General features: G+C 47.1%; 1 protein-coding gene and 1 non-coding gene across 2 annotated transcripts; one reads left to right on the top strand and one right to left on the bottom strand.

Moving 5' to 3' along the window:
• Positions 1–4732: 4732 nt before the first annotated feature.
• LOC111846240 (ATP-binding cassette sub-family G member 4) lies at positions 4733–24437 on the bottom strand. Its single transcript, XM_023816260.2, has 16 exons — positions 24287–24437; positions 23901–24142; positions 16611–16845; positions 11436–11553; positions 11191–11323; positions 10496–10546; positions 10270–10415; positions 7847–7970; positions 7610–7724; positions 6556–6701; positions 6346–6444; positions 6096–6264; positions 5729–5829; positions 5482–5640; positions 5167–5285; positions 4733–4976 (listed from the first exon to the last, which is right to left on the bottom strand). Exons 3-16 carry the CDS (start codon positions 16834–16836, stop codon positions 4751–4753), a joined length of 1932 nt encoding a protein of 643 aa, XP_023672028.1. The 5' UTR covers positions 16837–16845; positions 23901–24142; positions 24287–24437; the 3' UTR covers positions 4733–4750.
• Positions 18870–18944, top strand: trnav-uac (transfer RNA valine (anticodon UAC)). Its single transcript has one exon. It is a non-coding gene; the product is annotated as a tRNA-Val (tRNA).
• Positions 24438–24971: the final 534 nt, after the last annotated feature.

Raw genomic sequence — 24971 nt, 5'->3', positions numbered from 1 at the left:
GACGGGGGATTGGGGCGGGGTGGCTGACACAGGGAAACTCGCTAAAAAACGATACAGGATTGCCATATAAATATATGCTTTTATTATAACCATTCGAATAGAATTTGGTACACAGAGGTTGCATTTTTTTCAAGGCGGGAAATTCAGACCAACCGGCGACGGACAAAAATGAGTGACAGTCGGACGAGGAGGCAGGACTTGGAGGAGGAGGAGGCGGAGCCTGTGAGGGTGGTCCGCCGTGCTACAGGGGTGGGGCTGTGGGCCCCACACACAGTGCAATGTAGCTCTGACACATTGGTACTTAAGCAGGTCAGGGTGGGGCTCCGGTCCAGTTCGCCCCTCCCCATCCATGCCGTCTGCTCTTATAACCACCAGCATATAGGTGTTAGACCACAGATAGGCATCCCCTTCATCCATGACCTGGATCCAATGTCACGAAACGCAGCAAAAGCAATAATGACGACAGCAACAGCAAAAAAAAAAAGACAACATTGCGCCAGGGACATGGGGTTAGTATATACCGAGAAAACAACTGTATTATTTTTGGTGTAGATTCTTTTCAGAGTGCACATTCAGCAGTACAAAATATGCTACCATATTGCTTCACATGCAGTTTCGAAAGATCTCTGGCCTGGAACCCATTTCCTCTCACTGTCGATGGACAAAAACATCACAGAAGGTGACGACATACAGCTGGGCCCTTTAAATTGGAGCATCTCAACCGTCCACCCCGCCGCCCACGGCCAACAGGGCGCGCGCAGACACTTCATCTAGAAAGATGCATGCTTTCTGACTTGGCCCCAGTGGCACTCAGCAGACGCGCGTCTGTCCACTTTGTCGACCGCAGGTCGGAGATTGGCGGCTGCCCTCGGGCTGGTATTGCACAGTCGGGTCTCCGAACGCCACGCAGTGGGAGAGGGTAATGGGCAAGTCTCTTACTAGGGGGGAGAGCAGCCGAAAATGTAGGACAGCCCGGCAACATCCTCCTTTACCGTTCCGCAGAACATTCCGGAAAATCTGCCATTTCAGTAGCCTAACTAAACTGTCACTCAGATAAATCACTTCATTTAAGTTCATGTCTCTTAAACCAACTTGTACTTGGCGGGGGGGGGGGGGTTCTTAGAATTATCAGCTCATCTCTATTTTTCACATTTAAGATATTTTTAAAATCTCTTTATTGGGACAAACCTTTCTACATACTCCTGCTTTAAATGATTAATAGTTTGACAGATTCTTGAAACATATCTAATTCAGCTTGTATTCAAATCGTGTTTTCATCCTAAACCTGACCTGTGCGATTTTTTAAAATTAGCAACAAAGAAAAGAATATGCATATCTATGAGGTGGACACGTCCTCGTTAAGCACACTGTCCAATTGTGTGAAATCCACCAAGTTGCGACCGTGTCCGTAGCACATTGCTTTACGCGTGGATGACGGTGTACTGCCCCCTGTAGGTTAAACCAGGGAATCTTGTGTTCCTTGTCAGCAAAGATGACGCGAGGAGCGTTTCCGTAAGGCACGATACGCACGACAGACAGGCCGCTGGATATTGCAAATAAAAAGGTTGACTGCTTATTATTGTCCTGCGAGTCACAGATGCTGCCATCCAAGGCAACATCCACGGTTTAACATCTTAATTGGCTCCACAGCTTCATTCATCACTGAAGATGTTCCGGGAGGAGAACCTTGGCATAGGGCCCTAAAGCAACAGTGTGACATGACCTACCTCGGAACCTTCCAGTTACAAAGCTTCATACCTCCATGACATCCCCCGCTGCACACTGACTACGGTTTGCGGTAGGGAAAATAGAACCCTTTCCCCAGCCCCCCCCCCCCCCCCCCGATGAGACACCTGGACCGGCAGTGTTTCCGGGGCCACGTGATGTTAAAGTCCTCAAACACCCTAAGGCGCCCGGCCCCGTCCACTCAGAGAAAGACCTTCATGTCGGAGTCGGATCCCACAGATCGACATGAATCAGACAGACATTAAGAATGTGACTAGACACGTGTGAATGGGACCAACGAAAAATGCTAAAAAACCTTGATCATGGGACACCTGATAGGGGAGTAATATTAGGGAGGTGGGGATCCATGACTGTACAAGTCTGGTTAAATGCTAAAGGGACATAATACAACATATGCGACATATTTGACATAGATATAGTGCTGTTTGAAGCAAGACCTGAAATATGTACATATTTCACATACAAGAGAAAGAAAACTACGGAAATGTATGCGTCTGAATCCTCGAGCAGGGAATAGTCACTGTGAGCTATACACCAAAGCTGGGACCCATGCGAGATGGGTAGCAGCCATGGCGGAGACCTTTCACATCTAAACACACCTTCTTCCAGCTCCGGGGCCCATCTCAGCTGTCTCAGAGACGGGGCGAGGTCGGATATGCCACCGTTAGCTTAGGGGAAATCTGTTAATTGATCCATTGTTTTTCGTTTTTTTTTTGCTGACATATCAAGAAAAAGATTACGGTCCAAAATTTAGAGATAAAAAAACAAAGAGTCGTCATAAACGGAGCTATCCATAATGCATCTGGGAAACAGACTCTGTCGGTTGTATATTCAATTTTTCAATTTAAATTAAAAAAAAGAAACATTAAAAAATAAAAATACAAGACACGTGACAATAAAAATGGATGGATACATGTTTACATCATAACACATTTACTGTACAGTCATTACATATTCATACTATTATTGGCATCATAATTGAGGAAAGGAACTTGTATAGTTTATATTATTAAATAAGTTTGCATTGCACTGAAGCGAAGAGGATCTCTAGGGTAAAAGTTTTTTTTTGTGTGTATGTGCGTGTATGTCTGTGAGCTTGTGTGCGGGGAGCAGGATATGGAGCTGTGTCGAGAGGTTTCTTTCTTACTGAGGGGCAGCAGCACGGCAACGCACAAGTCTTGTGACATTTTCTTTCTTTTACAGACATCAGCCAGCCGGTGCATCAGTACAAAATCAAACACACACACACACACACACACGCGAAAAAGACCCAGTCAGCTAAAACTTCACACACCGATAACCTCCTAGAAAGTCTCCGGGTATTAGTTAACTAGTCATGTTATGCGTAGTTCCCTGGAGTCTGTAGCTCTGTTTCCACAGAAATAAGTGCTCAAACACAGATGCTTTTATGTCCTGTTCTTCTAACGAAGTCTGATGGCAGGCAATGCATGGCCATTTGGATTATAGGTCTATTTCTACAAGTGATGCAAAACAGTAGAATCAGTCCCCTCTTTAATTACCATTGGTTGAAAATGGAATTAAAATTTGATCAAATTCATTTCTGACCAAGCACTCAGCTCACTCTAAATTCTGCTGCCCCAAGTGACTGTTAAGGGAAACTACAGCCTATTCCAAAGGATGCAGAAATAGGATCTCGTCCCATGGTGGAGCAGGTGAATGTGATCAGAGTGCCTTCTTAAAGCAGCCTCGATTTCCCCCAGTTCTGTTCCTCTGGGATTTCGGAGGAGGTATAAATTCGAGAGAAGCTGGAGAATGCGCCATGACCGACCACCACAAGGAGGAGAAGGGCAGGAGACTCCGGGGAGTGTGCTGGCTTACGGTTTCGGAGAACGTGGAAGACAAGCCCTTCACCAAATCTGCACAGGGAGAGCTCAGCTGCCATCAGGAGCTGTTGGGTTCTAAGGAGAACCGTCAGGTGGTGCTGGTGAGACCTTCTTCCATCGTCAGGGAGGTTTCCTGGAAGCTCGGCTCCTGAAGCATTTCTTCTCAGTGGCTGAAGGCCACATAGGAAGGCATGATGCAGAGGCTGGAATGCAGGAGTGGCAAGGCCCCATCGAGGTTTTCACAGACAGCATGACACGGGGACATTCTCCTAATCCCCCATCAAGGACACCAGACCCACGAGGGATGAACAGAACCCGTTTAAACAGAACGCCAGTGTTGCCATGGTAACTCGCAGTTAGATGTTTCCTCACTGGTAACTGGATACTGGGAAGCGAGTCCCTTGGTTTTTGATTGGTGTGCTGGAGAAAGCTGCCTCCTCTGAGAAGCATCGCTTTCTAATAGTCTGTAGTTTTGGGAGGATTCCAGTTTTGAAAAACAGGATGTTAACAAAAAACCCTACATCTCTGAAAGATCAGTCCATTTCAAATAATATGAAACAGATCACTGTCAAACTGACCGATTGCGTAATAATTGTTAAAAATATATATAGGAAGGGGTGAAAAGTACACCTGACATTTATTTAAGAAAATTCCGTTGGAATTCCCTTCTGGAATATTCATCGATGCTTCTTACATCAAGGGTGTGGGATCCAGATGATATACATTACAGACACTTTGTTGTTTAAACTGAATTATGTAACAACCCCAGAGATGATGACAGCCTTTTGTTTGTTAATTGCAAGGCTAGCAGTAGGTAAAAAAAAGTCGTAGTGTCGCTCCTCTGTGCTACGTCTCATTCCTTTGCTTTAGTTCCACTGATCAGTTCCCCGAGGATAATGCTGAGCAGCATCCCTGGAATGCTGGTCAGCCGGGCCAGAAGGAACCAGTCTGTGACAGTTTAGTTCCATCTCTGCAGCTTCTACAGTCAGCCCCACCAGTGTCCACAAAAATATGAATCAAACATGGATAAAAGGACCACTTCCAAATCTGATGCATCTGACTGTTTTCAAAGATAGAAAATATGATCTAAAATACCATGTGTGACTGTTTTATACATGAGTGATGTAGTCCTGGGGGGGGGGGGGGGGGGCTTGGGATGCCTATCGTTCTGACTTGACCTTGTAGCGAAGGACCAGGTAGGTGGCCAGCCGTAGGACTAAGAAGAACACCCCCAGAACCATGAAGTCCACATAGAGTTTGGCGTCCTCTACATCTAGCAGCTGGAGCACCTCCTCTGGTTTCTGGAACTTGCAGACCTTCATCGGGCACTCCAGGTCTGAGCGGTTCAGCCCGTAGATGGATAGGATCACCCCTTCAAAGCCGTACCTGGTAGGAGACAGGAGGTGTTACTGGAACGGCAAGGTAGGGCCGTGTCTGTCACAGAGAGCTACGTAAAGCCTTGGAGCTGTTGTGTGATCAGCATGGTGGTAATCAGTTAGCTTATGGACACCTGTACACGTTCATCCCTACACCCCGTGATACCTGCCCCACCCTGATCTTTGGAACGAGGACACACCTGACATAGGACACATAGGAGCTCCACTGGAGGTACTTGGGGATGGTATCAAAGTTAACAAAGAATCCAGAGAAGAGAAGCACAGGAATGGCAGTGACAGGACCTACAAACGTGGCCACCTGCAAATGGTGAGGCAGATACAGAACAACATGTTTCCATAAACAAAAAACAAAACCTGCTGCTGGAAGGAAACGAGTCACCTTTACAAAGTTCTAACGAATCTGACACCCAAGAAATCAAAGGAACCAGAACCCTTATCTGAAATGGACTTCCAGGCGTAAAATGGATATGTTTTGTTCAGATGACCAGGTTTACCTGAAGTGAGGTGGATGCAGCTCCAATCAGAAGCCCTAGAGACTGGGCAACCAGGGCGGTGGAGGTAGACAAAGCCATGAAGAGCAGGTAGCGGCCTGCTTCCGGGGGCTGCTCAGTCATCCAGTACACGATGCTACAGTACATGATGGGGCAGATGACCTGAGGGAGACCCAGAGAGAGCGTGGTGGGTTTGCGTGGTTCAACCGCCCGCTTACCCACAATACATTTCTGCTCAGGCCCAGCTCACCTGGAATGGGATGTCTGCCATAGTCTTAGCCAAGTAGTAGGCCTTCAGGCTGTACCAGTAGTTGAGGTGTTCCCTTATAAACACAGACATCTCCAGAGGGACTGCCAAAGAAGTAAAAGCAGATGAAGCAATCAGTCAGATTCTAGCAGTCGTCTCATGTGGAATTATATAATTCCTTTGGTGATGTATAGTATACAAAGACTTTCCCAGGATTGGTTTCAGGATGGATAGTTGATTACCGGAAATGGATGGATGACAGAATTGACTTTACAGCTCCCATGCCCTATCTGGTGCTGCTACCCTCAGTAGATCCTACCTAACCATACCCAGGCCCTACTACCCCCCCCCCCCCCCCCCCCCAACTCACATGTCAGCACAGTAGGCATCAACGCCGCGAACATGAGGAAGAGCATGGAGAAGAAGAGAAAGCCAGTGTTGTTGAAGACTTTGCTGGCGTCGTTGCCGATGTTGAGGTACAGTAGGCCGATAAGTACCCCGATGGAGATGTGAGACATCACCCTGAGGTGGGTCAACACCTGGCGAGAGGTCAAAGGTCACTTCATTGAGATGACCACCACCGTGTGGAGTAGGGCATGTGTGCAGCTCTGCCCACCTACCATGTCCCTGCAGATCGTGATGAAGGTCCTCTTAAACAAGATGCAGAACTGCGTCAGGGTATTCGTAGCAAAGGTGTGTTTCTCAATATGTCCAGAATCCTGTAGGGACGGATCAAAAGGGTTAAGATGATTCTGTAGGTGTGTTTGCCGATTCACCCAGTAGCACCGGAAAGAGTGGGAGGCGACGATTGTTTGGGGAGCTACACTTACATTGTGACACTGTGACAGACTGGAGGACGCCGGGTCATTCTTATCACTGGAGTTCTTCTTGCTTTCCTGAGTACAGAGCCCCCCCTGCACGGCCTCAAACAGCACAGGGTTCAGGTCGCCGTACTCCCCCGAGGCCACCTCAATGACTGAGAAGCAGGAGGACGAGTCACGTAGAGCCAAGGGCTCGCAGGCTCATAAACCTTAAATAGATTCCGCCTGCCTTTATATGGCCTCTCTTTATCACACACACACACACTTACATTTCTGTCATTGTGGGGACTTCTGATTGACTTTTACTTGAATGCAATTAACAATTTGAAAATGAAATGATGCTTTATTTGTTCAAGTACATTGGAATGCTTGTTTTTTTGCATATCCCATCATGCTCTCCTTTGAAACATAAGGTTTTTCCCAACAAGCGTACTTGACCGTACTTGTGCGCTTGAGTACCAGTCTTAAGTCATTGTCCATTGCCGAAGACCAGTTCCAACACTCAAGAACAGAATTACAGAAGCTGGTAAAAATCCCCGGATGTTGTTCTTGCCACACCCCAAATATCAAGGCTACATTGGTTGCATCTTCGCCAAACAAGACCAATCCCACCGCGCCTCAAGTTCATTCTCGGGAGGCAAATTAGCAAGACCAGTCTTTCCAAGAGTACAAGTATGATCTTTGCGTTCTTGGTATTGAGAAACACCCACACAAACACCCACACACACACACACACACACACACACACACACACACACAGAGTTTAGAGCAGAGCTAGAGGTCAGAGCACGGGGTCCAACCATTTATCCAGCACCCCTGGAGCATTTTTGGAGGGGGCCAACAAACAGGCAGCTATTCTGCCAAGGACAGGACTCAAACCAGTGACCTCCCGATCATAAAGGCAGAGGCTTACCCCACTTAGCCACCAACAAAATGCATTTTATATTAAAGGGAACATTTTCTTAAATTGTGTCCCCACAAAGACAGCAGCTGTAAGCACACATGGAAACACATGTAAGGCACTGGGACTGACAGACTCAGGACTGCCATACAGGTAACTTACTGAAATCTGCGGGGTTGTGGTAGGTGGGGCAGTGCAGACCGAGGCCCTTCAGGTAGGGGATGAGGTACGTGACGGTGCCCTTGTAGATGCACTGGCCCTGGCTGAGGATGTAGAGCTGGACCGGATGAAAGGCACAGGAGTAAGGGGAAGACAGAACTCTACACATCCTGCTTCTCCCCCAGGGGAGCCCAACTGCATATACGAGGTGTATTTATGGGAGGCGGGGAGGGGCCTCACCTTGTCGAACATCTCGAAGAGCTTGGCGCTGGGCTGGTGGATGGTGCAGATGATGGTGCGCCCACCCAGGGCCAAAGACCTCAGAAGGGACACCACCTGGAAGCAGGAGGCACTGTCCAGCCCACTAGTACAGCCAAAAGGGCACAAAGACAGGGGAGGGAGGGGGGGGGGGGGGTCAGGGGTCACTATTGGATCAAAGTGCCCAATGTTCAAGTACAACTGTAAGCCGAAATCAATCAACCAGCATGATTTGAGGAAGCACACTAAATGATTTTCCTTTTGACCGCACTTGGCAGACACTCTCTACTTTTGGGGCATAGTACTGTACTTGTTAACTTTTTCTCAAATGTTGAAAGAAATTTTCAGAGATTTCTGATTGATTCGGTGAAGCAAGAATCACACTAATATCCAAACAGGATGTGCTGTTTATTGCAAGTCTTGGTTTCATATCTTGTGATAGAAACCGTAGTAGTTCACTGTGTGGCTTGACTAGTACTATCTAGCTACGTAGGCGAAACCGGCCAATGACTACCTGTCTAGCTCAATGGGCTGGCAAAACAAGGTATCCTACGTGACGGTTATCACTGGTATAGCACTGTGTAACTTGTAACTATAAAACTCTATGTATTTTTCCTGTAGTCATCAGACTAGTTTGCAAAACTTTAATGCTAGAGGTTACAGAAAATATCATTTAGTAAATTTACTACCAACATGTGCTCAGGCTGTTTTTGCCATTTGAAGGATTCCTGCCAAAATTGGTACTACATCACCTGAGATTCAGTCACCATTATCTCAATTATTGTCATCTGAAAGACTGCTTTTAGACTTATACTCAAAGCGACTGAAAAAAGAAAATTCAAGCCCATTGTACTTTTTTTCTAAGATTTTTTTGTGAGATCCAGGTTAACCAAATCCAGTTAAAATCCTTCTCTTTCTTGTATATCTGATTCAGGTAATACAAAGTGATTTTCCTGTAAATTGGCTGTCCTGCATGTACATGTGAGGTATAGGTCTTTGCATAAATCCAGAGATTCCTTGGGTATTTTGGATTGAACCCAAGCAAATCATAATGTTATACTGCCCCGGAAGGCTCAGCCAATCATACGACTCGGAGAGTGTGAGAGGTACCAGCTGGTATAGCGACAATCGCCCATCGGTCGATGGCTAAAAATCAGACGATATTTACTGCCCTTTAAAATGGTGACCCATATTATGTTGCACCCTCGCGTACTAAAGTTTGAAAAATGTCTCCTATGTGACGAGAATAAAGTTCGGATAAAGGAGGCTGCCGTACTGCCGAATAACGCCAGTCTGTCAGTAAGGAAAGCATTTCATAGCAAAAGAAAATTCAGACAGTGCGAAAGGTATTACTTGGAAAATAATCACACTTGATGATCAGCACTTCTGTGTTATAAATGTTATAAATATATAAACTGTATACAGTTATAAACAAAGATGCACATAACTGGTATGTAAGTACACATTCACCTTACTCACCATACTTATGTACTTATTTTATGTGCAATGTGCTGATATGCCAAGAAATTACCGTGCATTTTCACCTTTATATGCTAATTCGTACTTCATTTGCGGTATACAGGTTAAAATGCACGTTAATTTCTAGTCATAGCAGCACAAATGCACATAATATAAGTACGTCTTGTGCTGTTAAAACAATCGATTGCCGCATGTATCGCTTTTAGGTGAATGCGCACTTATGTGGAAGTTACACTAACAGTCAAAAGTCTTTGCACACCACAGATTTTTCACCACTATTCATTCTGTTTCATAAACTGCGGATTTTTTATTCTTGTTAAGCATTGGAAAGTTGACACTTTTTACTGGTGTATTTGCATCCCTGGTTATAAAATACAGGACTCAGGGATTGTTGTTGTAAAAGGTGAAAGTAATTAGTCATCATTGTTGACACCTTATAGTACACAACAATGAAATGCATCCTCTGCATTTAACCCGTATGTCACACTGTGACATAGGGGGCAGCTAAGTCAGCCCCCAGGAAGCAGTGCTAAGGGGTGGTACCGTGCTCAAGGCAACTCAGTGCTACTTTGCTGGTCAGGGATTCAAACCAGCAATCTTTTGATCATACACATGCACTATTAACCTTTAGGCCACCATTGCCCATCGTGCTAGAGTCACTGTTATCTTACCAAAAAATAAATACTTGTTCATATTTTTGGAACATTATTTTTTTATTTGGGTTGACTCTCTCTTTAAATTTGTTTAAGCAGAACTTCCCAAACTATCGGTATCGGGGTTAGATTTTTAAATAATCAGCTAATGGTATTAACCAGAAATATCTTTATCGCTAGTTTTCTCCCATTTATACAGCTGGGTACAATGAGAAATACCTTATTCAGTGGTACAACAGAACAGTCCTTCCTTGGACAGCCTCATTTCCTCACCTGGTAGGCTCATCAAAGAACATAACTGGCGGGTTGTTGACGAGCTCCTGGGCAATAGCTAGACGCTTGCGCTGCCCCCCCGACAGGGAGATGGTGCGTGTGTGGAGACACTCCAGGAGTCCTAGTGCTGTCAAGATCTCATTCACCTGCCGCATACAACCAGAGTGTCACACGAGCCCTTCCGCCATTGGCTGGTGTGTGGTCACGTGACACAGTCATCACTCACCAGCTCTTTCTTCATGTCCATGTTCTCATCCAGTTTCAGGTTGGCGGAAACCTGAACACAGGGAGATATTTTGCTGAGAGCTCACATTGAACAGCAAGGTACCAGAGTCCCTTTTTAAACTGTAGTACAGGGAGAAGTCTAAATAGTTTTGGCTGTGTAGCAGGGCTATTCAACTCCGGACCTCGATTCCAAATCCAGGCCGTGTTTTCAGTTCTCCCAGGTAGATAGTTTAATAATTACTGATTCTCATTGGCCATAGGTTTCATACCTGGGTCACACGTGAAGGAAGGCTGCAAAATCAGTAGGGCTTGAACCTTGATTTGCATATCCCTGCTCTATAGTGTATTTATCTATATTTGGCAACATTTGACATTTGATTTGCTGAACAAACACATTTATCCAAAACAGCATGTATTTTTGAGAAAGGAGAACCAGACAGTCCTGAGAGCTTTTTTTTGGGGGGGGGAGGGGGGGTTAAGAACCGTGCTCAAGGTTGAGAGCACCACTATCAACCTGGGGATTTGAACCAATGACCTTTGGATCACAAATGCAGCACCCAAGCCCGGTGAGCCACACACTGCTCCCCCAACAACTGGCGAAGGTCAGACTGCTTCTGTCATGCATGGCTGTCAGCATTGAGCGCATCGAAAACACTGGTCTCCCCCACAGGAGTGGAAGGCCTACCCTGACCTTACCATCATGGCTTCCCGCGTGGTCAGGTGCGGCAGCAGCATGTCATCCTGCATGATATAGCACGACATCTTCCGGAAGGTACGCAGGTCCCGGGGCTTCCCATTCACCAGAATCTGCCCCTTCATGCCTGTCTCCCTGTGGGATAGGCAGCAGATGTCAGGTCGGCCCCAAGCACCACTGCCAGCGACCTTTATATCCTACGCAGAAGGTTCTGGAAGGTTCTGTGGACCCAACCCCGACCCCTTACCTGTAGCCGGCCAGGATGTTCATCAGGGTGGACTTTCCAGCCCCTGATGGGCCCATTATACCGATCAGTTCACGGCTGCAGAACCTTCCGGAAAGACACTTGAGCAGGGCCTTGTAACCTGTGAGGGGTAGAGGGACATAGACATGCTGACACCGAAAACTCCCCCAGTGCCCTCGACTACTTCCTAGAGGCACCAAGGTGCCCGTTCAGTCCCTTTTATGTCAGACCTTGAGGCCTGTTACATCTCAGTATCTGCAGACCTACGCGGGTCTCCCAGTTAGGGAGGTACACCCCCCAGGGGAGGCTGGGACTTAAGAGCCCCCCCCCTCACCTCATGGGTCTCTCACCGCGTCCTGCAGAGTGGTGTCTGTGGCTCGTGAGAGCCAGTCAGGAGCCCGGTCTCGTCCGCGGCGGGTGCCACGCTCTCCGGCCACTCTGCTGATCTAATTACATGCCTCTCCAGCACCTCTGTCAGCTTGCCAGACCCTCTCAGCTGAAAAGCCCATTACTGGGGTGCTTTTTTCAGCAGCAGGCCTGCAACGTTACCCTCCCCACCCCCAACCGCTCAGTACGGGAGCACTGAGATAGAAACCGCTCAGCCCCTGGGTGTCCACATGCTCCAGGGGAGAATCCCAGGTCAGAAACAGGCGGGTGTTAGCAGCTACTGATGCCCACACAGGAGGCTAACGTGATGCTATTTCATAGGGCATGAACAGAACTTGGAATGATGAGGCCCTAGAGGTGCTTGGGCTGCGTAGAATGATGACAATAAACAGCCAGGGTGCCTCTGAAACAGTATCGGCTTAAGAAAACCACTGCACACCTAAGCAGGCCTTTGCCCTGTGTTTCTGCAGACCTCTGTGTGCCCTGTGTTTCTGCAGACCTCTGTGTGCCCTGTGTTTCTGTAGGCCTCTGTGTGCCCTGTGTTTCCTTAGCTCTCAGTCTGTCTTGTGTTTCTGTAGCCCTCGGTGTGCCTTGAGTTTCTGTAGCCCTCAGTGTGCCTTGTGTTTCTGTAGCCCTCAGTGTGCCTTGTGTTTCTGTAGCCCTCAGTGTGCCCTGTGTGTCTGTAGCCCTCGGTGTGCCTTGAGTTTCTGTAGTCCTCAGTGTGTCCTGTGTTTCTATAGCTCTCAGTCTGTCTTGTGTTTCTGTAGTCCTCAGTGTGCCCTGTGTGTCTGCAGACCTCTATGTTCCCTGTGTTTCTGTAGGTTACAGTGTTCCCTGTGTTTCTGTAGGCTGCAGTGTGTCCTGTATTTCTGCAGGCCTCAGTGTGTCCGGTATTTCAGTGGCTACACTGTATGCTGTGCTTCAATAAAACTGTAAAACGACTGTAGAAGATATAGCAGCACCCTCATCTGCCACTGTATGAATGTCTTTATGCAAATTGAAGTTTTATAACAAAACTCGTTAATTAGCCACTAACGAGGACATTTGCTGAAACAAAGCTGCGCCATTCAGGAGATTGAGAGCTGAGTGGTCGGGGGGGCAGACACTCCGGGAGGGATGGGTGTGACCATCAGCTGTCAAACCTGACATCAATCCACTGCTCTGAGCACGTCCTCGGGGAGCCAGGAGCCGCAGTGTTCAGAATGCCCTTGAAAGAAATGGATGTTCCCTTCAACAGAATGACAACTTTTGTGAACCCATCTTTTTGTTGTGGAAGCAGGAAAGAAATAAGAGGACCAGAAGTAGGCTTGATGATTTCTGTCAAAGTCCCTGGCCTTGCCTCGCTAAATTAGTCTTTCCTGGGAGACATCAGGAGTTTCTACTGCTCGTTCTCCTGGGATCCCTGCCTTTGGCACAGCACCTCATGCCCAATACTCTTCTCACGTGTCCTACTTCCACTCTTATGTTTCCTTTATCGGATCTTCCAGAAAGTTCTCCAGCAGCCCAGTGTTCATGCTGCACGGCTCACAGTAAATGTGTGCCTGCACACGCGTAGTAAATTCACAAAGAAAAGGACATTCCGCACTGCATAGAGATTCTGGAACCCTCACCTCTACATGTAGCACTGGATCCATTGAAACCACTGATATAGGTAAATCCTTATGGCATCAATAATCCGTGACAGAACTGATGAAAATATCTGATCAAAATGATCTTCTGGAGAATATGGAACCTGGATTGTGGATCAGTGGGTCCAGTTATAGGATCTTCAACCAAAAAAAAAAAAATGGAAGAAGTAAAGTGTAGCTGAAGACAAAAGGATTGATTGAGGAATTTCAGGCCCTCCCTGTTTTGGTGGCACCTCCTTGGAGACGCCTTCATCCAGGTTAGATTATATCCCATTTCCGAACTCAGAGCAAAGGATATTTCTTCTGTCCTGCTTCATCAATTGACCACGCCACCAAACCATAACTGTGCACCAGCTCTGGTCAATTGCAACATATTCAGAGCGAAACCCGTTGAGCAAAATTGAGATGTGTACAATCATGGCTCTAAAAGACCTCACCCTGCATTGTGGACGAGCGTCATTCCACCCAGCCTTGAATTCCCATATGGCCTGATGACCACAAACTTCAAGCACAGTGTGTCCTCCTCCTGTGGTTATTATAGTCCACATGTTTCAAACAACATTCATAGGCTTCGACCTTGAGCTTGCCAGGCAAGCGCTAAACATGCAAAGAACACGATTTCCTAGCTTAATTCGGGGATTTCCCAGCACGTCCTTGATCCGGATCACCCACTCCCAAGCAAGCAGAGCCCCACCCATCCCCCCTCACATTCCTGAGTTCCTACCCCACCCCTTCCACACCAGCCATTAAGGCCTCCTTCCTGCAGAATTCATTTGCTCTGCTCCATTATTGATGACCTCAGCTGTCTCGCCTGTACGTTTACTGGAAGCTGGCGGAGTGCTGCATCTCGCAGGGTTCCGGCGGCCAGCACCACGCGCTCGGCTGCTCAAGGTCACCGAGGTCACCTCAGATCTGGGCCGTCTGTCTCCACAGCCTTCACGTGACCGACGGGTGCATAAAGGCGGCTTAGAGACCTCGTGGGATGTTTGCATTTGCGGAATGATATTACAGCAGGCTGTCTGTCAGCAGAGCTATATGGTTCTTGCTGACTAAACAGCATCGCTAGCGCCCCCTTTTGGAGCACGCTCCATCACAAAGTTTCCTTTAGCCCTGGACACCCACGATCAACGCTCAAAATAACAACACACCTCAGCAGGACACTATATAAACACGCAAGCAGCCCAGTTGGGCAAAACTGATTTATTGACTGATTTACTCATTGCCGTAATATGCCTTAACTTGACTCTACACAGCACTTCCAGAATGAACAAATTGCTCTATTTCTGCTTTCGCCAGGCTGGTGTAATGAAAGGCAGAATTCTCTGATTTCGCAAGATACCACATGAAAACGCACTAACCGACTGAGAGATCGACTGACTGATGCCAGACAGATTTACTTTGGCAGGGAAAAAAATGTTTGAATGCGTGATGCAGTAAAGGGGGGGGGCAGGGACACCTGCCAAAGAGTTCATTACAATTTACTTAGTGAGCCGATGCTTTCATCCAAGGTGGTAAAAGATTGAAGGCAGGGTCAGGCAAAAGAGGGAGTTAAGGGTCTTACCCAAGGGTGAAGTCACTCTACCAACTATGGGATTTGAACCAACAACCTTCTGATCTGCAGCACAGCAGCCAAACCCACTGAGCCACATAACACCCCCCAGCTATGGCACTGGTACAGCTGAGCCCCTACTGGATAGTTTCTTAACAAAGCAAGACCTGTGTTCAGGGGGAGCTGAGCTGTGGGGGGTATATATGGTGTTGGTGGGGGGGAGGGGGATGAGAACAACCAATGAGAAGGCTTGGCTAGCAGATACCTTCAGCCAATCACCCTGCATCTAGGAGTAGGACCGACGTGTCTAGTAGCGTGATGGGGAAAACTACGATTCGATACACACCGTTCCCTTGTCTATGTATCTAAGATTTATTTTGATAAACCGAAATAGAATATAAACAAAGTTGGAGAGGACTGCATAGCCAATGAGACGTACCGGGAGCAATGACGCGAGGTATGATCCCAAACAATACCAAAATAAAACATTCCTAAGAATAGCAAACAAATCATACTGCACTGTCGGTATGACTCCGGCCTAAACGAGTAAGGAGAGCAAATACGGTAGCAGTCGGCACAGTGCTCATGCATCACCGAGGGAGGGGGATCTAGGTAGAGACACACAGCAGGCTTTGAAGGACCGCCAGGAAACGGCAGCCCTGTCCGCGAGACGCAGGGGAGCCAGGAAACGGTACGCATCACCAGTGGCGAATAATTCACTGTGGCGGAAGCCAGCCGATGAAAGCCATTTTGATTCTGGGAAGAGGGGTGGGGGTGGGATGGGGGGGTGTGGATGATCATCAGAATGCAAAGGAGAGGGCAACGAGTCAATGAGCATACGGAGAAGAAAAAGAAAATCACGGGTTTCTGAGCAGATAGAGGCGCGATCGCGCTGCGGTGACAGGAAAAGAGCAGTACTCCCTATGCCTGTCAAAACAGCCAATTATCTTCTAAGGAGCACACTGACAGACAAACACAGATTGACAGATGAACAGGCATGCCCAGAACTGCAGGGGAGACGGCCAAAGGCCAGCTAATATGGCCCAAAAGACAGGGACCGTCTGAAAATATTTTACACTAGAATAACATTTATTGTTGTGAAACCCTTGTTTGCACCGGATTTGAGAGGATGCTTTGCTGCCTTAATTAAGAATACATTTATTTCCCTAACTTTACGTTTGACCCATAATTTTTTGATGCTTCAGTGCATTAATTAGCAGAGCCGAATAAAATGTCTCTTAACGGCAGTAACAGCATACTAACAGTTTCAGGGAGGATGATTAGCAGTCCAACATGGAGTCGTTCCTCCCACTGATGTCTGCCATCAAAAACGCCCTTAACAGAGGTAAAGGGACTAAGTGGTCTTAGCTTATGGGAGTTTTACTTACACAAAAATGACTGGTTCAGAGAGGTAACCAATCATATTATAGAGGAGGTGGGTCTAAGCAACTACAGGAGGCAGGACCAGGACATCTGATTGGATGGCCTCCTCTAGTTGCTTGGATCCACCTCCTCTACAGTCTGATTGGTTTTCTCCCTGAATCAATCATTTTCCTTCTGCCCTCAGAATTCTTTTGTGTGAGTAAAACATGAGTACCGTGAGCACCGTCTTACCTCTTCGCCTCCAGCACGGCCCCTCGCGGATGGTGTACGACAGCTCGGTGAACTCCAGGTCCACGGCAGAGCGCCGGGGGAGGTGAGAGAAGCGTTGGGCCTCTGTGATGTGGTTCTCGACCTTCTTCAGGTGCGTCAGCAGGGATGGCTCCTGGCCTCCCCCATTACGTATGGACTCTTCCATTGGGATGGCGACTGACCCAGGCTCCAGAGACTTCTCAGCCATACCAATACTCTACAAAAAAGGGGGGAAGTTGTAATAAAACTATGAAACATGACATATACTCTATATCACTTCACCCATTCAACTTTTTAACAATTGACTTTGAAAATTCCTTGCTTACTGTTGTGAACTGAATAACATGGAGATACTGAGGGCATATCCCACAGTTAATTTAAATCTGCTGTACTTTGCTCTTTAAGTAAATTTTACTCCTAGAGTGCTGGAATGTTCTATGTCTAAAATTCCAAGTGCAGGAAAACATTAATGCATGGTTATTAAACAAACAGCCAACTTAAGGTGCACTTAAGTTGAAAACATTCTAACCTGAAAGCACTTTGAACTTTTGCAGTATAAATTTACGGTCCAAAATAACATAAAGCAAAGAGTTAGTCACTTTCCTCTCACGCGTGCATCGAGTGTTTCGTTCTAGAACATCTCTCTACCACATGGGTGTAGCCATACACTTGCCCGTCCCTGACCAACATTGTCAGTAGGACATCTCAGCTACGCTGGGGCCGCAAGCATCCATAGATTTTGTGTTTGTTTTGGGATTATGTGGACAAGCCAGGAGGCGAAACAGAGAATGTGAATGTGCCTCCATTTGATCTTCAGATCAGTGTATCTAGGCCATAATGTTGCAGTCCTGCGTCTCTGTGTTTTCCATTATTCTGGTATCCCTCCTGTTTCTCCCATTTCTTCTCTACACTCTTTGTGGGGGGGGGGCACATCCCATCTATATGCATATATATTTATCCACTTTCTTTGTGTATTAGCAACTACTGGTTCCATTCTGCACCAAAAAGGTTTTTCTTTAAGCTACACCTCTCAATTCTTGCTCCAGATTCTCCAGTGAGTCACCTGCGAATTGTTTTATTTTTAAACGCACCCTTTATACTTGGCGTCCTGGCTTGACTGTCTAGCTGGCAACATAAACTTAACACTGTGAGGTACTTTGTCCAGTTTGAAATGAACAATTTGGAATGATGAAATAATAAAATAGCAGCAGTAAGACCAAGAAGTGGGTGTGGAAGCAGAGCCACGTGACTTTACGCTGGGGGCAAACCATTGGCTGTCTTTGCTTCAGTTTCATTGGAGAAAAGGTGAGAGGGGGTGTGGCTCCATGCAGAGGTATGGCAGATGGCTGGGAGTCCCAGCATTGTATTACTACAACAATTTGATTCATGATCAGGGAAGAAGAGACGAGTTCTGCCATCTTGTACAAGAACAGCTAAAACTTGGGGTGAAAATTTGTGATGAAGCCAATGGTAGGAACTGGAGCTTGAGATGTTTTAAGGTAGAGGCGGAGTTAACCTCATCATTAGGCAATGACATGTTTTGAATCGGTGACTGACAGCGGAGGGGGCCAATCAGTTTCCAGCCTAGAGGCCCCTGACTGGAACTGGGGGACTCATTGTTTCTGGACGCATCTGCAGTCAGAAATCAATGTAAACGCAAAAATGGTGTTTACAGATTCTGACCTTTGACCCCAAAGGTTCCACTACAAAGACAATAGCAAATACCTCAGAAGAATCTAAAGCTCCTTTAGGTTCACAGGCATGTGACTTACATGCCATTTGTGACGGTGGTCGATGGCGCAATGTGAACGTGCTGGATGTCGTTTAAGTCACGCTACAGCAGAAACGGCAAGTGCCGACAGTGATTTGAAAGTCTCCTCTCCTGTAGTGCAGGAAATGCATGAGCCTATCAAACCGGTGGGAGGTATGTGTTTGAGGAACATCTCAAGGGCCATTGCTGGAAAACCTGGAGAGGGGGGCATCTGGGCTGAAAATAGCGGCCTGTATCTATAATGGGTGCCGTCAGAAGAGGCGCCGAGGGCACGAATGCCGGAGTGATGTTGGCCTCGCCGGTGCCCACTGCACCACACCAATGGGAGATCAAGCAGGAAGACACCCTCCATTTCTGGCTTCCTTCAGCTCCTCACTCACTGAGGGGAGACCTTCACAACGGTCCAGCGATTCCCCAGGAGGCGGCTGGAATTAGCTCCCCTTTGCTTTGTGGAGGTCTTTCGCCATCATGGTTCCATAGTGTAGTGGTTATCATGTCTGCTTTACACACACAGAAGGTCCTGGGTTCGAGGCCCAGTGGAACTAGTTGTTTCCTATAGGATAACAAAGGGATTCTAGTCGTTCCCCTTTTAGAAGCAGGCAGAATAACACGAACAAAAAGGGGCTCATGGTCAGAGTGTCTCAAAAGTGACAGAGTGCCCCCTTCTGGGCCCAGCCCTCAATAACATGAAAAGAGAAAGCAGGACATTCCGTGTCAAATACTGTCACACTTACGAGGCAGTAATCCATCAGTTATCCACATGGGGGGGTTGGATTGGAAATAACATAGAGCTTGTTTTAAATGTACACCCCCCCCACCCCCCCATGCCATTTTTCTGTTGGAGGCGGCATCTGTTTGCAATATAAATAATGCAGATACAGCAATTACAAGTAGCTAGTGACCCCCCCTCCCCCCGCCGACCTGAGTCATCAGTTCTGCACCTTCCAGATGCTTTCAAGCACCTGACGCTTCACCTCACAGTGAATCACCATGAGAAAGCCCCCCCCTCCCAGGTCACATGACGAGGGACAGAGATGACCGTGTGACCCAGCGACTTCAGACCAGCACTGGGAGAGCTCTGCTCAGCTCCTGGCTTGCCGACGAGCCCTCAGCACCAAGAGAATGGGGTCAAAGCACATTACGCCCCCTATGGGCCACGATGCCACTCCCCATCGCACCACAAATCCCCGTAAGCCAAATATCCTGCCACACTCACACTAGGGAACACAGTCTGGGGTTAACTCCTGATCCCCTACTGTACAGGGAAAACAACACATTTTATGGATCCATATTGCTGCCGCCCCCTTCCCTGCCCCCCCATGGCACACATATACTGCCCATCCTGTCCACACACAGCAGTGGAATCAATGCACCCGGATACTGTTTCATCCAAGACGCGTCACAATGCTGAATCACCAAAAAAACGTCTGTGTATCCCCAGAAGCTTGGTGTGAAGAACATCTTAATGCATGATACTTAAGAACATGAAATGCATGGCATGCTATGGATGCTAACCAGCCCGGGCACTCCGCAGGGTCACCGTTAACCATCACGAGGGACAAAATCCTTAGAGAAATGTCCTCAGGTTTGCCCAAAGCCCCAAATCTACAGTAGCATCCTCTTCTGACATGAAGTTATGGTTTTGTAGGGGAACTAGCATCATCGCTTCGGTCCTGAACCCCCACACGGCACGCGTCTGTTGTGTCAGCTCGCTGCTCGCCAGGCAGGGCACAGACGTCACAACTCACAGTGCCGCCATGTCACAGGATGACGATCACTCTCCCAGTGGTTCTGGGCGACTGAGACGCGACTGAGACGCGACTGAGATGCGACTGAGACCAGCAATGCTAAGGGCCAGAATCTGATATCTACACTGCCTTTGATGCCACCACTGAAATATGTTACAATAAATAAGTATTATATAGACTTTCATATAATGAATCTGGATTATGATGTTATGACCACAGAAAGCAGTCTTAGAATCTGCGGTTTAAACCTAAACTCTAGGATTCTCCCAAGAAAAGACATAGATGAATCAAAATTAAAGCCATATTGGGTTCTTTGGAAAAATGGGGGCGGGCTCTTGTGAATCCCGCACCGAGTCTGGTCACTCCTCAGTACCGGCATTCAGAAAGAACCTTCTGGATGAGCCAATGGCGGAGAATCCACCGCCCACCAGGTCACAGCAACATCCGACTGCCCGGAGGGGGCCGAGCCGGCGTCCTCTTTGCGGTTCCGGTGCCCCGTGGCTTTTCAAAGGAACGCCAAATGTCAGCGCCTACCACTGGCGCGACTGAAGCGATGCGGAGCGACGCGAGTGAGAGTGTGTGGCGGGCGGGCACATTCACCACCATATGCGGCCTGGCCACCGAGAGCGGCATGATCACAGACTGACTGGCTACGAAGGAGCGCAAAACACTGTAGGAGGTGAAAGTAAAGTCTAATCCACAGAGTCTTTAGTCAGCAGGAGGCACAAAAATGGCACAAGTCCGGATGATCGTTTGCATTGATCACCAGCTCTGTGCCTGAAGACTCCAGCCGGTTCTGACAAGACTAATTGACTTGGTATGTGTTAGAAAGGGTTAGCCGGGTGGAAGAAGGAGGAGATCTGGCGCAAGCCTGCAGAAAGACTCCTCCGTGGTGATTCAGAATCAGAATCAGGTTTACCAGCCAAGCATATGCACACACAAGGAAGTTTTCTCCATTTGTCAATGGTTTCCATACATACAGCAGATACATACACAGTTAAGACGAGACTATGGTCATATACAAAATCTGGTTCCTTGTGTCGATTTAAACTTTCCTGAAAAACTGTAAATCGAAAAAGCATCAATCGAAAACCTAGTTGCATTACTTTAAGTGAGAATTTCTTTCATCCCACAGAAGGGTGTAGTTTACATTTTTTTTGTGTCACAGTTACATATAACAGTTGCACATACTGGTTTGGCGATCAAGCATAACCACCAACATGGCACTTAAACAGAACGTCTGACATACTGGACTCCTGGACCCGCTACTCTTCATAATACAGGTTCTGCTGTATGGCCAGTCCCACATCTACAGTACACAACACAACACAACACAACCAAGCCACATGCCGCATGCACAGCACCAACACACACAACATACCTCAGTAACCTTAAAACCAACAGTATGACAGAGTACCAATACTACTCCCACTATTACTACTGTAACAGCAAATTAATACTATTACTACAACTACTACTAATACTACTACTACTACTAGTACTACTACTACAATATTGTTATTATTATTACTATTAAGAAGAGCTTCATCGTTAATGTTCTAAAGAGATTTTGTTAAGTTACCTGCCCAAAAGAGGTTGCAAAAGAAACAATTTGATGTAATCAATAAAATTGTGTAATAAAGCTTTATTGTAGTGCAAAGAAACAAAGTAATAAAATTTAAATTCTTATATCTCAAACGAATTACTGAAAATCAAAGGATTGCTGTGTATTTTTTTTCCCCTGCAATAAAATACTTTTTGAAAGCAATTCAGCTGAAACCTGGTGTTCAGCGTCTCTCCCGCACCCTTGTGGCACACATCCACCCCAAAGACCCTGGTGTGCAGCGTCTCTCCCGCACCCTTGTGGCACACATCCACCCCAAAGACCCTGGTGTTCAGCGTCTCTCCCGCACCCTTGTGGCACACATCCACCCCAAAGACCCTGGTGTTCAGCACCTCTCCCGCACCCTTGTGGCACACATCCACCCCAAAGACCCTGGTGTTCAGCGTCTCTCCCGCACCCTTGTGGCACACATCCACCCCAAAGACCCTGGTGTTCAGCGTCTCTCCCGCACCCTTGTGGCACACATCCACCCCAAAGACCCTGGTGTTCAGCGTCTCTCCCGCACCCTTGTGGCACACATCCACCCCAAAGACCCTGGTGTTCAGCGTCTCTCCCGCACCCTTCTGGCACACATCCACCCCAAAGACCCTGGTGTTCAGCGTCTCTCCCGCACCCTTGTGGCACACATCCACCCCAAAGACCCTGGTGTTCAGCGTCTCTCCCGCACCCTTGTGGCACACATCCACCCCAAAGACCCTGGCACAACATCGACAACAACTACATTTTTGAAATGACACCAAGCATTTAATTTGAACTAAATGAATAAGAACCAAGAGACACCATAAACTACAAATGAATCAAAAAAAAAAAAACATTCTTCACGTTTCCTGCTTAGGAGGAATCAATGGGCACTAGTTGAATTTGGGATACTTTCATCCAGGACAATGTAACTTCTGTCCTGTGGCCTTTTGAGGGGTTTATGGCTGATGGGTGGCAGCCATTTTCCCCACCAGTCGCTTCTCTCTACCAAACATCTCCTGCAGTGCCCCTCCGTCCATCAGAACCACCATAGATACAGTTAGCTCACTTCAGCCCACCGAACTAAACAGACCGCAAGATCCACACCCAGAGGTACGGTCCCTCCGTATTTTATATCGGCCCCTCCGACAGTCAGCCGCCCACCGGGATTGGGGGGGTCAGAGATGGTGAGACACGCAGGCGAAACGGCGCTCATGTGCATTTCATTTTAGCAGCTGAATGCTGCAGCGAAAGGACGGACACTAATGAGAGCAGTGATCGCAGATACATTACTTCAGCGGTATGTATGAAAGAGAGAGAAAGAGGGAGAGAGAGAGAGAGAGACACACACACAATCCCATCATGCACTGTGTTCCACAGTCAGTCTCCTAAGATAGATGTGACATAATCTCAAGGGGTTCAAAACTCAGACTGGCTGAAAATGTATGGACATCTACCTGATTAAGGCCCTGGTTAAGATCGCACTTTGTAAAACTCTATCGTGGGATGTGAGTCATCCTTTCCTGCAGGGTATACAACGTAGAAGGTATGCCATATAAAACTCAGAGAGGCATCACTTCACGTACCTCCGTTCAAAGACGAACAATACGTTCTTCCTAACAGCTGGACACCTGTTAATTGATATTTTAACAGAGCGGCACAGGCCGGTTTAATGTGACGGACTGCTATCCTTTCGCTTCTAATCAAATGTAGGTGGGGGGGGGGTCGGACTGTAACTGCTCACAATGAGGCAGAATTCATCTGCCAAGAACAATAAACTCCGGACAAGGAGAGAGGGGGAATCAGCCGTGGAGGCCGCTGCATAGCATAAACCGTGCAAAATGAAAACCTGAAGATATACAGATAGATTGGCTGTACTGAGATTTCTCCCTGTGTCCTATACAGCATATGACAAACCATCCACCATACTGCAAGAATACAAATAATATTTTCATTTGCTGTACAAATTGGCATAATAATAATAATAATAATAATAATAACAACAATAAATTGCGTTCCCCACCCTTTACTCAGCGTAGAGCTCTGTCGAACTAGGAATTCTAGTAATTTCTTAATATCTAATAATGCTTTTATTTGTTGTCAAGATCGTGTTACATGCATATACAATTCCAATGTTCACAACAGCAAGTGGGTATAAAACCGGAGCATACTTAGGCTTGTCCCGTGATGCGCAAATGAAGTGTATTTCTGCTCCTCTCCGCTCTGTCCCCCGAAGCCGCCGGCGAGGGCAGTCACTGCGCGTCCACATCCATGCCGGCGCGGCTCGGAGCCTGACGGATGCCAACAGCCCTCTTCTCCTTCCGCAAACCGCTGTGCATGACCTGCATGTCCCGGTCCTCGCGAAAGACAGCAGCTCTCGCAGAAATTAAAATTCCACCCGTAAAAATAATACCTGTAATGAATAATTTAGCAAATCAATACTGCATCGTGAAGGTGGAAAAAGCTCCAAAATCAATCTATTTTAACCAAACCGAGGTTAAAAATCCGACTATTTGGTTTTGACCAAACACATGTATTACGGAGAATCATCATTCACGTGATCAGCGATGCTGCCAGTGCCATTTTCCCAGCGTGGATATTGAGTTTTTGATCCTCAGGTTATATAGATTGTGAGCCTCCCGCACTGTGGCGTTATCTGGCCGCTGAGTCTCTCTATCTATCTCTATAGCGCACCAGCCTGTCTCGAGTGTAGGGCGTTACTAGCAGTTTTTCTGAGCAGATATATCTGCAGGAGGCACGTTCTGAATATGCAAGTTAAAGAGCCCGTGGCTATTTTTACTTATAATCCGATGCTTTTCACGCAGAGACATCTATTTCAGACTTACGCGATAAAAACCCAAGTTGCAAATGTAGACAAAATATACACTTGAAATCCAATGCACATATGATGCTTATTTTCATTATAGCGTTGTGTACACATAGACAAACATTTATTTTAAGTTCGTGTGTGTGTATATATATCATATATCATATCATATAGAAAAGACCGTTATAAGGCATTCTTAATAGTTAGTGGTGTTAATTGCATGTGCATGGAAAGACAGATACGTGATGCTGGAGGATGTTGTTGGTAAAAAGCAGCACTGCTTCAAACGACTGTGGACAACACCTTAGCAGTCGCTGTTATCTAGGAAGCTGGAAAGCGTACACCTAGGGGCCAGCCATGCGTGCGTGCAATCCACAGAAAAGTGAGGAGGGTTAGGGCAGCGCGCCATGACAGG

Source organism: Paramormyrops kingsleyae, chromosome 18, assembly GCF_048594095.1.
Source record: "Paramormyrops kingsleyae isolate MSU_618 chromosome 18, PKINGS_0.4, whole genome shotgun sequence".
Classification (NCBI taxonomy): domain Eukaryota; kingdom Metazoa; phylum Chordata; class Actinopteri; order Osteoglossiformes; family Mormyridae; genus Paramormyrops; species Paramormyrops kingsleyae.
The sequence above is the reverse complement of the archived record's forward strand: the minus strand, read 5'-3'. Positions and strand labels throughout refer to the sequence as shown.

Bases quoted from the DNA above. Each gene is read 5' to 3' on its own strand.
- LOC111846240 (XM_023816260.2), bottom strand. From the start codon at position 16,836: ATGGCTGAGAAGTCTCTGGAGCCTGGGTCAGTCGCCATCCCAATGGAA. The intron at 6,265-6,345 runs GTAGGTGGGCAG...ACCTCTCGCCAG, and splicing joins TCACGATCTGCAGGGACATG to GTGTTGACCCACCTCAGGGT. The intron at 4,977-5,166 runs GTGTGTCCTCGT...GTCTCCTACCAG, and splicing joins TCCTATGTGTCCTATGTCAG to GTACGGCTTTGAAGGGGTGA.